Source organism: Dreissena polymorpha, chromosome 1, assembly GCF_020536995.1.
Source record: "Dreissena polymorpha isolate Duluth1 chromosome 1, UMN_Dpol_1.0, whole genome shotgun sequence".
Taxonomy (NCBI): domain Eukaryota; kingdom Metazoa; phylum Mollusca; class Bivalvia; order Myida; family Dreissenidae; genus Dreissena; species Dreissena polymorpha.
The window spans coordinates 10,705,831-10,720,761 of record NC_068355.1 but is presented as its reverse complement, the minus strand read 5'-3'; the positions used below and the strand labels follow the sequence as shown (position 1 = coordinate 10,720,761).

General features: G+C 35.6%; 1 protein-coding gene and 1 long non-coding RNA gene across 3 annotated transcripts in view; one reads left to right on the top strand and one right to left on the bottom strand.

Annotated features, from left to right (window-relative positions):
* Window positions 1-9,531, bottom strand: part of LOC127870946 (cytoskeleton-associated protein 5-like) — a 113,431-nt gene extending 103,900 nt beyond the window's left edge. The window contains exons 1-3 of one of the 2 annotated variants that reach the window (XM_052413546.1): window positions 9,389-9,531; window positions 984-1,058; window positions 525-718 (exon numbers count right to left, since the gene is read on the bottom strand). In XM_052413546.1, coding sequence (XP_052269506.1) covers window positions 525-718; window positions 984-1,040 — 251 coding nt within the window. In that variant the 5' untranslated portion in view covers window positions 1,041-1,058; window positions 9,389-9,531. The remainder of the gene's footprint in view (window positions 1-524; window positions 719-983; window positions 1,059-9,388) is intronic. The other variant, XM_052413553.1, reaches the window with a different exon arrangement.
* Window positions 9,532-11,877: 2,346 nt separating this feature from the next.
* On the top strand, window positions 11,878-14,320 carry LOC127865315 (uncharacterized). Its single transcript, XR_008042583.1, has 3 exons — window positions 11,878-11,921; window positions 13,276-13,436; window positions 14,085-14,320. It is a non-coding gene; the product is annotated as an uncharacterized LOC127865315 (long non-coding RNA).
* The last annotated feature ends 611 nt before the right edge of the window (window positions 14,321-14,931 follow it).

The following is a 14,931-nucleotide window of genomic DNA, read 5'->3' as shown; positions in this document are numbered from 1 at the left end:
CCGACCAGAACTGGCTGATAATATGCACATCTCCTCTTGGTAGTGAAGCTTCCCATAAAGTTTCATTGAATTCCGGTCATTAGTTGCTGAGAAATAGCCCGGACAAGAATTGCACTTGGTAGTGAAGCTTCCCATAAAGTTTAATTGAATTCCGGTCATTAGTTGATGAGAAATAGCCCAGACAAAAATTGTGCACGGACAGACGAAGCGGCGACTATATGCTCCCCCCAAATTTTTTGGGGGGGAGCATAAAAACACTGCAAGCATACCTGAACCAAAATATGGAAGTATCCATGTTCCAAAGCTGGTAAATATGTTTGCAAAGTTTTAACTACATAGCACTGATACTTTCTTCAAGATGCAAAAATAGGACTGATGGACAATCAGACGGATTGACAAGTACAAATATTTATGGCCCCTAATAAAGTGGGCCTAAACGAATCAGTTATTACTTATCTATAAGTCTCTAATTTCTCTCAAAACAACTAAAATTTTATAACATCTAAGTAAAATTGTGCTCTTACTTGGCTGCAACAGCTGCATTCTCTACAAACGCGATGACAGCTTCCAACGCTTTCTCCTGTGCAACGGCATTGCTGTCTACCACGTATTTTCTGATTAAAGGTGCAAATTTTGAGAATTCTGGGCTTTTATCATCGTCAATCGTCTGGAAGAGCTTGAGTGACTCTTCGTAGCCAGCTAACCTGGCTTTCCACACCTGAAATTGGAGCATATTTTTATGCTGTGTTATCCCTAACTTATTACAAATGATGAGCTTGTCCTATGACATACTTATTTAGAAAAGTTGCAGCAATAAAAGGTAAGACAATCCCTGATTGAGAAAGATTGATGGCCGTGATACGCAATATTGACCTAGGGGAAACCCTGATGTAATTTATTAACATAAATTTTTTAACATAACCTTCAAAGCAATAAATGGACAATTTTGAAAGAATATTTGTATCTGAAACTAAGTCACAAACCTTGTGCTGTACTTTTTCATCTGTTGGCAGCTTATTCCATTCACTGTCATCACCCATACCTATTCAGTTGTATGCCTGAAACATATAGAAGAAAAGACCATCAAGCATTTAGCCGCTAAATTATCCTTTTGCAATTCAGTAGCAAAGTGTAAATGGCAATGTGAAAACAGCATAAAACCAGAACAGCCTGCGAGTAACTCAGTCTGTTCAGGTTTTATGCTTTTTGCTGCTCATCAGTATCTAAGGGTCGCCAAATGAAGCCTTTAAAACTTGAATCTAGTCAGAAAAGCATTTAATAGTAAATGAAATGTTTTGAGAGTAAATGAAAGCTTGTCAAAATAATTTTTTTCTAGAGGTCAGTGACCTTGACCTTTGACCTAGAGACCCAAAAATGAGTGTGGCATGTAGAACTCATCAAGGTGCATCTACATATTAAGTTTCAAAGTGTAGGTGGAAGCACTTTGACTTTACAGCCAATGTTAAGGTTTTAGCACCACGGAAACCATTTTACTATTTCAGGTCACCGTGAACTTGACCTTTGACCTAGTGACCTCAAAATCGATAGGGGTCATCTGCGAGTCATGATCAATGTACCTTTGAAGTTTCATGATCCTCAGCATAAGCGTTCTTGAGTTATCATTCGGAAACCATTTTACTATTTCGGTCACCATGACCTTGACCTTTGACCTAGTGACCTCAAAATCAATAGGGGTCATCTGCAAGTCATGATCAATGTACCTATGAAGTTTCATGATCGTAGCCATTAGCGTTCTTGAGTTATCATCCGGAAACCATTTTACTATTTCAGGTCACCGTGACCTTGACCTTTGATATAGTGACCTGAAAATCAATAGGGTTCAACTGCAAGTCATGATTAATCTACCTATCAAGTTTCATGATCCTAGGCATAAGCGTTCTTGAGTTATCATCCGGAAACAATTTTACTATTTCGGGTCACCATGACCTTGACCTTTGACCTAGTGACCTGAAAATAAATAGGGGTCATCTGCCAGTCATGATCAATGTACCTATCAAGTTTCATGATCCTAGGAATAAGCGTTCTTCAGTCATCATCCGGAAACCATTTTACTATTTCAGGTCACCGTGAACTTGACCTTTGACCTAGTGACCTCAAAATCGATAGCGGTCATCTGCGAGTCATGATCAATGTACCTTTGAAGTTTCATGATCCTCAGCATAAGCGTTCTTGAGTTATCATTCGGAAACCATTTTACTATTTCGGTCACCATGACCTTGACCTTTGACCTAGTGACCTCAAAATCAATAGGGGTCATCTGCAAGTCATGATCAATGTACCTATGAAGTTTCATGATCGTAGCCATTAGCGTTCTTGAGTTATCATCCGAAACCATTTTACTATTTCAGGTCACCGTGACCTTGACCTTTGATATAGTGACCTGAAAATCAATAGGGTTCAACTGCAAGTCATGATCAATCTACCTATCAAGTTTCATGATCCTAGGCATAAGCGCTCTTGAGTTATCATCCGGAAACCATTTTACTATTTCGGGTCACCATGACCTTGACCTTTGACCTAGTGACCTAAAAATCAATAGGGGTCATCTGCGAGTCATGATCAATGTACCTATGAAGTTTCATGATCCTAGGCATAAGCGTTCTTGAGTTATCATCCGGAAACCATTTTACTATTTCAGGTCCCCGTGACCTTGACCTTTTACCTAGTGACCTGAAAATCAATAGGGGTCATCTGCCAGCAATTATCAATCTACCTACGAAGTTTCATGATCCTAGGCATAAGCGTTCTTGAGTTATCATCCGGAAACCATTTTACTATTTTGGGTCACTGTGACCTTGACCTTTGACCTAGTGACCTGAAAATCAATAGGGGTCATCTGCGAGTCATGATCAATCTTCCTATCAAGTTTCATGATCCTAGGCCTAAGCGTTCTTGAGTTATCATCCGGAAACCATTTTACTATTTCGGGTCACTGTGACCTCGACCTTTGACCTAGTGACCTGAAAGTCAATAGGGGTCATCTGCTAGTCAGGATCAATCTACCTATCAAGTTTCATGATCCTAGGCCTAAGCATTCTTGAGTTATCATCCGGAAACCATTTTACTATTTCGGGTCACCGTGACCTTGACCTTTGACATAGTGACCTCAAAATCAATAGGGGTCATCTGCGAGTCATGATCAATGTACCTATGAAGTTTCATGATCCTAGGCCCAAGCGTTCTTGAGTTATCATCCAGAAACCACTTGGTGGACGGACCGACCGATAGACATGTGCAAAGCAAAATACCCCCTCTTCATCTACGTAATTTATAAAAAGAAATATAATGATACGCGTTATGTTTTATAATTTTGTTAAGTGCGCGTGCCATTGAACATTGAGTTAAGCGAAGAGATGCGAACTAAATTACACATAATTATAAACTGATAAAAATGACATCTATAATGCCAGCAGACCCGAATGAATACACTGTGTATTAGCTAGCTAAAGAAACTTTAGCGTACAGTTTATATAGTTTTGACAGACCTGTATGCTGAAGCCAACCCCGTATCAAAAGTCAACCAGAGTCGTAACATATTTATGTCACGTTATAAATCAAAGAAAGCTCATTTTCTTGGATACATTTCTACATATATTGGTGAATGAATATAAATTACTGCATCGGGGAATATTTTAAGGTTCAAATGTTTCAAATGCATCTTACAATAGATGAAAATAACTACCTTAAATGTTTCAAATGCATCTTACAATAGATGAAAATAACTATCATCAGTCTGAAATTCACAAATTTGACGCCATTGTTGCTTTGTCACGTGACGAGTTTTTATTTGGATACTTTCGGATCGACCTTGACATTTTATGCTAAAATTGTAAACATTACTTTCGTTTTCTGAAATCTATTATTAGTGATTAACATCTTACGTCTGGTGGATTATAAGACTGATTTCAGTGTGAACCAGGTAGTTTTAAATAATATTTACTTTGCATTTGTATTTACACTACAATTTGTTTACTAAACGAGCCAGAATAATCTAAAATACCAGGAAATGTCATTCTGAATTTGAAAACACTTGAGCACATGGTATGTTACTTAAAATATGAATAATGTCATATGACCGTGAAATCTCGGGAGATTCGCATTTCAAGAAAGTCTGTCACATCGCTGTTTTTCTCGATATGTTAGAGCAGAAAATAGAAATTTTAAATGTTTAGTGAAAGAATATATCAGTTAAATGTGTAAAATGTTAATCTTTCCGATCAAGTTGTTGATATGGGCCAATAACTGCATTTAAAAGCTGTTTTGGGCAGGTCTTTGTTAACTGTCAACTTTTCGGGAATTTCTGGTTGACTTTCCTATTGGGGTTGGTCCATAACTATAAAGTCGCGCCAGTCAAAAATCATAAAAAGCGACATTTAAAGTTATGGTAGCCAGAACTATGTATAAGCAACCTGCTGTGGTGATCCCTATCGTATATAGGGGTTAAATATAAAATGTTTATTTCTCGTGTTTAACTCGCTATAAATTCATTAAGAAAAACGGAAATATACTAAAAGTTATATTCTTTTGAAAGAGGAATTAATAAGCAACGAGATAACGTATAAACCAATAAAATCGGATGATTAGTTTCTGCATAAAATTGAATTTACTACAGCAAGGGTCAAATACTCGATTCAACTCCTGTCAATATACACTCCGTGGAAAATGTTAGCGTATTTACAGCAAATGCTGTACCAGCACACTGTCATTTGTGAAAAATGTTAACAGACCCTGTAACATGGAAAATGCTCATGAATAAGGGATTTTGGGTTACGAAGGCATTATCCCCTCTTTTAGTCCACAGACATGTATAATTTTGTATAGGAACAGAGCTACATGTATATAGTATTGAAATTATATATATATATATAATTATATTATTATTTGCATTAGGCCCGGTCCTTCGCAGCCCAAAAAAAATAATTGCAGAAAGTAGTCCGGATGTAAATAAATATCAACTTCGGCTTATTCCGTCTGTTTCTGCAACTAGGAAAAGTAGACATGATCTATAGTCTGTTTCTAAAAATACTACAGTTTATTCCGTCATTATTTGAAATAAAGTTACTTTATTTGCCTTTCCAATTAATTCCTATAAAAGCATCCATTGTCTATAAACCTGCCGCCGATGTTGTCGTGTGTCAATCTCAAATACAACTGCATGTCAGTGAAAATAATATGATCTTATCTACACATGAAACCCCATTTAACCTTGACCGAAAACATTTAAACTGTGAACTGCGGTTTACACCCATTGCGCAGTGTGGTGTATTTACTGCATGCTCCGTCGAAGCTCATTAGCCATGAAAGCCTGAGATTATTTGGTCCGCGCTCAGGCCTTTTTCTGCCTATCTCACGGGTGTGATAGTCGGACCCATTCCCGATGCCAAATATGCATATTTTTTCCCAATTCTCACAAAAAAATCCCAATTTAACTTTTTTTTTTATTTAGAAAGAAGTGTCTTATTACTTATGATTATATGATTATTAGACTCTATATCTCAATTTAATTTTTTAAACAACTTACAAAATATATAACCATAATTTATATGATTTTTATCGTAAATGACTGGAAAACCCCCTGCCCAAATAATGCTTTTGTCGATGAAAATTCTTCCCATTTTGGAAGATTTGCGACTCGCAAAATCCCAATTTTGCTACATACTTTTTCCCAAAATAGACAGAAAAAGGCCTTGTGCTATGGTAATTCTGCAGCAAGCGGACCAAAAGAGTTCTGTGCCTCTATATATACTCCCGTTAATTGGTCTGCCCATTCATAATACTTGAAAATGTTCATAATTTCATTTTAAAATCTTTAAGACACTGCCCCCAAAAATACCAAGCCCCATTTTTTTAAATATGACCCCCCAAAGAAACCCTCTTTCTGGAAAGTTTCTCTCCTTGCATGATGAATAAATGTTGGATGTAAAAGCATCGCGCTCACTATTTATATACTCCCGTTGTTTGGTCCGGACCAAAAGAGTTTTGCGCCTCTATATATACTCCCGTTTTTGGTCTGCTCCTTCAAAATACTTGAAAATGTTAATATTTTTATTTTAAAATCTTTAACACACTAACCCCCAAAAATACCAAGCCCCAAATTTAAAAATATGACCCCCACCCCCCAAAGAAACCCTCTTTCCGGAAAGATCCTCTCCTTGCATGATGAATAAATGTTGTATGTAAAAGCATCGCGCTCGCTATATATATACTCCTGTTATTTGGTCTGGACCAAAAGAGTTCTGCGCCTCTATATATACTCACGTTATTTGGTCCGCTCATTCAAAATACTTAAACATGTTAATAATTTTATTTTAAAATCTTTTACACACTAACCCCCCCAAAAAAACAAGCCCCAGTTTTAAAAATATGACCCCCCAAAGAAACCCTCTTTCTGGAAAGATCCTCTCCTTGCATGATGAATAAATGTTGTATGTAAAAGCATCGCGCTCGCTATATATATACTCCTGTTATTTGGTCTGGACCAAAAGAGTTCTGCGCCTCTATATATACTCACGTTATTTGGTCCGCTCATTCAAAATACTTAAACATGTTAATAATTTTATTTTAAAATCTTTTACACAGTAACACCCCAAAAAAAACAAGCCCCAGTTTTAAAAATATGACCCCCCAAAGAAACCCTCTTTCTGGAAAGATCCTCTCCTTGCATGATGAATAAATGTTGGATGTAAAAGCATCGCGCTCGCTATATATATATACTCCCGTTATTTTTTTTGGTCCTGAACAAAAAGTTCTGCACTTCTATAATATAATCAGATTATTTGATCTGATTATTAAATATACAATGAAATGCTAATAGTTTCATTTTGCCCGGACAAAAGGACGGAGTATTTAAGAATACAACTTTTTTCTCAAAATATGTTCACTTATGGAATAAACTGCATTTCTGAAGAAAATAATGAAACAGACTATACTATCGTAATAATTATAATACTGTATTCATACGCAAACAAATAGGACAGAGAAAATATTATATTCTTACACTAGAGAAAAATCAAAACTAGTTACCAAAGAAGCATCAAAGATATTTTGGTCTGCCGACCAAAAGAGGGGATAATGCCGTTACGAATACTAAGAGACAATATATGGGTAGAAATTGTTTTTGTGTTTGATATTAAAGGATACATCGGGTTATGGCAAATTGCAATATTTACCTGTTTTTGTCGCATTTTCTATTTGTAAAATTATTTCAAACTTTGAACATGACAAACTGCAGCCCATGCCAACGTTCTAAAGGCCAGTTCATTGTTATTGTTTTGATTCCTGATTTTCGCGCATGCGCAATGCACTGGTAGTCAAAAGCATTGCTTACACCTAACGCAAAGCCATGGAGTGTATATTGACTAGAGTCCGTGCGCAAAGCATATGGATAACGAGACTTGTTTAGTCAATAAATCGGAAAGAAACTAAAAAAGCAACACCTAAATAATATTTAACAAATATAATATTTAGTGCCAAAAGAATGCATTAACACATTTATTTGCATTTTAAAAGAACGCGTCATTAGCATCAAAGTAATTAAGATTGTCTGAAGACTGAACGACAGACAATTCGACACAACAAAGAGCTCTATGCATTAGCCGTATAATTATTTGCAGAAAAGCTTCAATAAAAATAATGATACATCTAATTGTAAAATTATAATTATCAATTGCATGCGTAAACTAGAGTAATAAAAAAATAGTGATAGCTAGAATGTGTCAGTGTTTCATTGAAATAAACGTACTACAAAGCCCTATTAAAAGCGAAGTTCATGACGGTATTTACATGTAATTTTAATTTGGATGGGTGTTGTTAGAGAAAGACGTGAGGAATATTAACATTCAACTGAAAAACACAACCTCACATGATGCAACTTGAACTGTGTATTCATGTATTTTGTAAACTCGTTACTAGTGATCGAGTATGAGTGACAACTATCTAACATTTAACACACACAAACACACACAACATAATATATATACATATATAATATAATATATACATATTGTTTCATTATTAATTACCCCCATTGATGTAAAACGTAATTTCTTGTTTTTATGATGTATTTCGTGCATTGCCGTAACATTACATCTTCATACGGAATGACGTATTTATAATTAACCGATGCCCGCTAAATACGTTAAATATTTTTTATTTACATTGTTTAATTCATAAATACTTTATTTTTTTATAAATGAAACGGGCTTGTATCTTGTTCAATTTCCGATAATCTATAGACTTCAAATTTGTACAATAGGTACCGTAACATATCTAATTTAAGCAACTGTTAAGTATGTCGGCGGTAAATTTATTCAACCAAATGCCTAGTTACTTAATACTACCAGAACGACATGGTGGCATCATCAATTGCGTTTAATGACCAGACTGTCATCTGCCACCTAGTGTGATTTATGACACCATGTTGTTAGTTAGGTCTGGACAATATCTAATCAAAACGAGATAATCGGATTAGGCAGAACAAAGGGGCAATTAAACACCGGAATACAATGGCTTAAATGATTTTAAGATTGATGCAAACAATCAAATGAAAACTATTGCATTTTATTTAATTAAATGTTTATTTAATGTGTCAACACGTTAGTTTTCCCGGACCAGGGTATAGGTCCCTGCCCAGAAAAATACCATTATGGTTAATTTGTTAATGTTTTTTATTTGGAATTGATCTATTTATTCATTGTGTTCAATCTTATTTGTTTCAGTAACGTAGAACAACTTGTTGGCATGTTGAAAAATAAAATCTAAATATAATCGTTTAAATATAACCGATCACGCTCTATTTCTCCCCATTGATTGTATCTTTCTTTTGACTACCAATATAGCCCGGATGTAAACACGCAGGTGAGTGTGACGTCACGCGTGAACTGGTCTATTCTTCAATTTCATGCGATATCTTTAACCACCACTAAACAAGAACCCACAACTAAACAAAAACCTACCCTAACTATCTGTACAACAGTGTTTACTATTTCAAACTTTTAACATGACAAACTGCAGCCCATGCCAACGTTCTATTATTCAATTTCATGCGATATCTTTAACCACCACTAAACAAGAACCCACAACTAAACAAAAACCTACCCTACTATCTGTACAACAGTGTTTACATCAGTTATTTAAAACAAATGAAGAACTTTGTGAATTATAATGCATCGTTTACAATAAAAGGTCAACACACTGCGGTTAAAAAAAAATCATGTATCCTGATGACAATAATGAAAAATAATAAATGTGAACATGTTTTGGAGTGTATTTATTCTTTCCCCATCCACTGTTTCTAGCATAAATGCAACAGCCAACTTCGTATAAAGCATTGCAAATCAATTAATTTGACAACTCAGTAATTACATACAATTATCACTAACAAGATGTATCGTTGTCTTCATAAGTAACATCAAAACAAACAATTATTGAACCGATTTTAACGTTTCGGAATTAATCATTACAAGTTTTGAAACAATTTTGTAACGAAGTATTTTATTGGGCAGATTTGATTTAGCGCCTCATCACGTGATCCAGGCTAACTTGCACTAACAATAACAGGGACATTGGGGTATTTATGCACAGAACCACTCTCTTACACTGCGGCACACTTACACTGCGGTTCATTGCGTGTATGGTGAGGAACGAACGACAACTCTGCTAGGAGAATGACACTGCGGTTCATTACATTCACATGTATGTTGAGGCACGAACGATAACTCTCTGAATCTGAATCGATACGTTGCAGGGCCTTGTAGGGCGTAGGTCGCAACGGGAGAGAGACTAGTCCAATTGTGGATTAAGCAGCGCAGTCCTGAAACTATTGACGGAAGCCGCGTACACAACACTGTCACTAAGTTTGTTCCAGTCTAATACAGTTCTGGGAAAGAAGGAGTTTTTAAATTGTTCGGTTTTGCACACAAAAGTTTTAAAGCACTTTGTATTATTTGTCACTTGGTTTTCTAGAATGTTTGTAGCTTGATAGTCATTAAATAATTTAGGTTTAACGTTTCTTTTATTTCTTGCTGGTGTTAGTATGTCATGACAAGGTAAGGCTGGCACCTTCCCCCCCCCCCCCCGACAACTTTGTACAGGAGGGTGAGTCGATTGGTCTTTCGTCTGTCCTGTAGGCTTTGAAGTTCCAGTGTTTTCAACATTGAAGAAACACAGCCTTCGTCCCGCGAGCGGTAATCCCCTGTGATGAATCTAGCCGCTTGTCTTTGGATGCGCTCGATCTTGTCAATATGCTTTGCTAGATGTGGGTCCCATACCACAGAGCTGTACTCAAGTGTTGATCTGACTAACGCTAAGTAAGCTGTTTTTCTACAGGTGATCGGACAGTGTTTGAGGTTTCTACGTATGAATCCTAGGGTACAGTTAGCTTTCTTGATTATTTTATTGATGTGGGTGTCCCAGTTTAAGTTGGAGGATATTGTGACGCCTAGGTATGGATTTTCTTCGACCTGTTGGAGGATGTGTTTATTTAATTCATAGAAGTGAGATGATCTGTTGTTAATGCTCAGGATGTAACATTTTTTGGCATTGAAATGCATTCCCCATGAAGATGCCCAGATTTCCAACGCTTTCAGGTCGTCTTGGAGGGCTATGTGGTCTTGTATGGATCGTATGGGCCTGTACAAGAGGCAACCGTCTGCGAACAGTCGTACTTGTGACTTAACTGTGTCAGGGAGGTCATTTATGTGGCACAAAAACAAGAGGGGGCCGAGGACGGTTCCTTGGGGTACTCCTGAGTCAACATGGGCGGTTGTGGATTTCTCCCCTTCTAGGACAACTTGCATGTTGCGATTGGTGAGGAAATCTCTTAGCCATGTATTCAGTGGGCCATCGATGCCATAACCGGAAAGTTTATTCAGGAGCTTCTCGTGTGGGACGGTGTCAAACGCTTTCGAGAAATCGAGTATGGCCATGTCTATTTGGCTTCCTTTGTCGTAGTTAATTACCCAGCAAACATGCCCATATCGGCCCGATATCGGCTAAATGATGGAATATCGGCAGAGATTTGCCGATGTTGGGCCGACATCGGACCGACATTTATGTTAAACAAAAAATATTTTGTTAAGAGATGAGAACTTTTTGCAATTTTCCATTTTAGTGAATCCATCTTGTTTAATAACGTTTAATTAGGTCGCATATTATTCAATTTATATTTATAGGACAATGTCGGCCCGATGTCGGCCCGTTGTTATATAAAATACTTATAACTCCACAGTTCAAAGTATGATATCGGCCCAACATAGGCCCGATATCATAATTAACACTCAAGAGAAAAGGTAACTTTGATTATTTTCTTTTTAATTTCTTGTTGCGTTAAATTTAATTGTCTATGTCTCTTTTAAAAACCGTGAAAGATAGGTCGCATATTATACAACTTATATTTATAGGACAATGTCGGCCCGATGTCGGCCCGTTGTTATAAAAATACTTATAACTCAACAGTTCAAAGTATGATATCGGCCCAACATAGGCCCGATATCATAATTAACACTCAAGAGAAAAGGTAACTTTGATTATTTTCTTTTTAATTTCTTGTTATTAAATTTAATTATTATGTCTCTTTTAAAAACCGTGTAAGATACTTGATATAAAATCAACATTATCATGTCCAGGAAGAGTAACCGTTGTTAAAAGGAAATACACAGGTTGCTTCCCTTGGCTCTTGTGCAGTGAATCTGCCCAGGCTTTGGAAGTAAACAAAATAAAGTATGTCAACTAAATTTATATCACATAATGTTATAAAATACCTTTCATTTAATAAATATATTTGTCATATTACTTTTTATGTAAATATGCGTTTGAAATATTTGACTTTAAAATATATTCAGTCCTGTATGATCATACGGCGCGCGACAAAGCTGCATTGACTCAATTTCGAAATTATCAAGGTAGAACTATTCTGTCCTGGACTTTTTTATTTATTTTTGTTCGGAAACAATTTTATTTCTTTATTCACAAGATCAGACCATTTTTAGAGTGCTTTTTTTCTGAAATTGCTATCTGTCATCAAATGTCACATGTTTTCGCGACTGTTCAATGTTTGTTTAATTTCATGAATGAATAGCTAGTCAGCTATAAGTTGTTTCAGAGCTCCAGATAAGGGTCGTATTTTCGTAATTACGAATTATTTTCAAGTCCGTTACGTATTTATTTGAAAATCTTGTCGTACCATTAAGAATTACAAAATCAAGATACGAATATTATTTTTACATCTGTTCGTATCGATTTTTATTGGGTTCTTTTCGCGTATTAAAGATCTTTGCGGTGCTTATGTACAACGGTTATCGGGTTTGTTTAACAAAGCGCATTTTTTGCAATAAAAGCGGCGTATACAGTCTATCTGTCAAAAAACAATGGCGGCACCCAGAGAGCGTCTTAAAAAACTGCAAAGCGTCCAAAAACACGCTTTTAACATATTGTACGCAAAGTGAGCCAAAGTTAAATGTTTAGAACGACATTATAGAAATGATCTTATACGATGTTGTATGTTCAGTTTCCGACACAGTCGGAAAAGCTAAACAAAAACGCGACACGACGGGTCCAAATTTAAACACAAAAAAAACATTGAACGAGTGGAAGGGACAAGTCCCGTGGCTAATCGTTGAAAAGATTGAAGGGGAGACCTGTTTTAATTGTGAAATATGTAAAAATTCATCTAAGGCATGCAATCTTAGCACAGTTTGGGCATATGAAGGTATTTGAAAAATAAAATTGTATAATACTGAAAAACACAGTTGAACTTGTATAAATAAAGTTGCTAGTATGTTTATTTTGAATTTTTTTTGCATAAAAATAACCATTATTATTTATTTCTAGGTCATTTATAAAAAATAAGAATTATTTTCCAAAACTTAGTAGTAACGTTAAGAATAAAATTTCAGAGTTCAGAATTCTTTTTGAAAATCTGGTAGTAATTTAAGAATTTCACAAAACCTTATCTGGAGCCCTGGTTGTTTCATAAAATTCTTTCTAATAAATTTTGGTGAAACTGAGAACACTCAGTGTATTATATTAGCAATGTCAAAATCAAGGGATAAAACATACTGGCACTCGTACAGACAGGTAAAAAAAAATGTTTCACTTAAATCATGTTTACAATGCTAAGGGAATCATGTTCCAGTACACCCAATGCAACAGGCCATTTGGCAGCTATTTCTTAGGTAATTACTTATTGTTCTTTTAGTATACAACATAAATTAATGAACTGAGAACTGTGTACAGATGCTTTGTGTTTCTTTTCAGGTGAGCCATTTGTCTGTATTGGGTGGCCGAAACCGCGCTGATGTGTGCCGGCGCATTCTGAAGCATTGCATGTCAAATGAGGTGGCCAACCAGTACAGCTGGCATGGGAGGAAGAAAAAGGCAGTATTTGGAAAACTTTCTATTGGCTGATGCTGTGCAGAGTAAGTTGTCATAGAATGTGTAAAAAGATAAGGTCACAGTTAGAACTAATTCATAGTGCCAGTTACGCGGTCTTGGTAGTTTTCAGACTATACCTAAGGGGTCAATATAAAAAACCGGGTCTGTATACAACCACGCGTTCTAGGCACCTTTAATTACTATGAGGGGGGTGTAGGGGAGGTAATGCAATCAAATGTCGCAATAAGGTCTTATATCGAAAACCACAATCACGTCTGAAATTGAAATTTCATGAACCTAGCAATTAATGTCGCTATATATTTCCTTGTATGAGACGTAAAATAAATGACGTATTTATATATAATACTATATAAGGTACCCCTATACACCTTAATTCGTGTTAATATCGGGTAAAAAAGGGTATGGAGATACATGTATTTAAAGTGGGAACCCCATGACCTATTTCTTAATCAGAGACCCCGTAACTGGCCATATGTGTGAATATATATATACATACAGAATTACATCCGGCTGTTTTCCTTTTTCAAAAGTAGTCTTCATATTGTAATTTAAAAAGGGTTAAGAAATAATATTGGTTTATAAACTGCCCAGTATCGTTAATTCTTGCAACACTGTTTGAACATATAATGGATATAGAATAATATGAGCCTACATGTCATTACCATTTTCAGAAGCTGTCATGCGGTCCTTGAAATGCACAGCTGCAGAAGTTGAACATGAGTGCAGGGAATGGTTTAGAACAGCCTCTGACCGTGACGGTGGAAGAAAAAAGAGGACAGCCAAAATAAGTGATGAACAGTCCCAATGAATTTTAACTCGTGTGTGTTTTAACTTTTAATTTAGTCTCCTGCTGCAATTTGTTATGATGTAAAGGTCTCTTTGAACTTGAAATTAATGATTTTACACAACTTTTTTTTTAATATGTATACTGATGGAAGCAGTGTATATTTTGTTGTTTTTTTTTTTGCCTTTATTACCTAAATAGCTGTAACTCTGTGTGTTACTTAGGTAAACGTAACTTTTCAATATATTCTTGTTCTAATTGTTTTCATTTGTCATTTTTGAAGAAAACAAGTTTCATGTAGTTTGTATTAATATTGAAGACAATTTTCTTGTAATATTTTTTATTCAAAACTTTCTAGAAATGCCCATAATTTATGTCTAAGTTCAGGGGACATACAAGGTGTTTATTTCTGAAAATACTCAATTATAAAAATCAATTACCTCAATTCATTTTGAATTTGATAAGTGACAGAACTCAATTATTTTTATTTTCAAGTGATCATTTCCTGGTGAAAACAACAAATAATTTTAATATATGTTAGTTTAAGGTATTTATAACCATATGTAAATAAGTCCCAGTAAACTACTCAATTATATATCATTCAGCAATATATTGCTCTGTCCTACTGCAATGTATTCGTTAACAAATACTGGCTGCTTTATACTGCATATCATTATTAGTTCTCTTTAAAGGAATGGTCTGACTTAATGGCTTTTTTTTCAGTATTTTGGGGA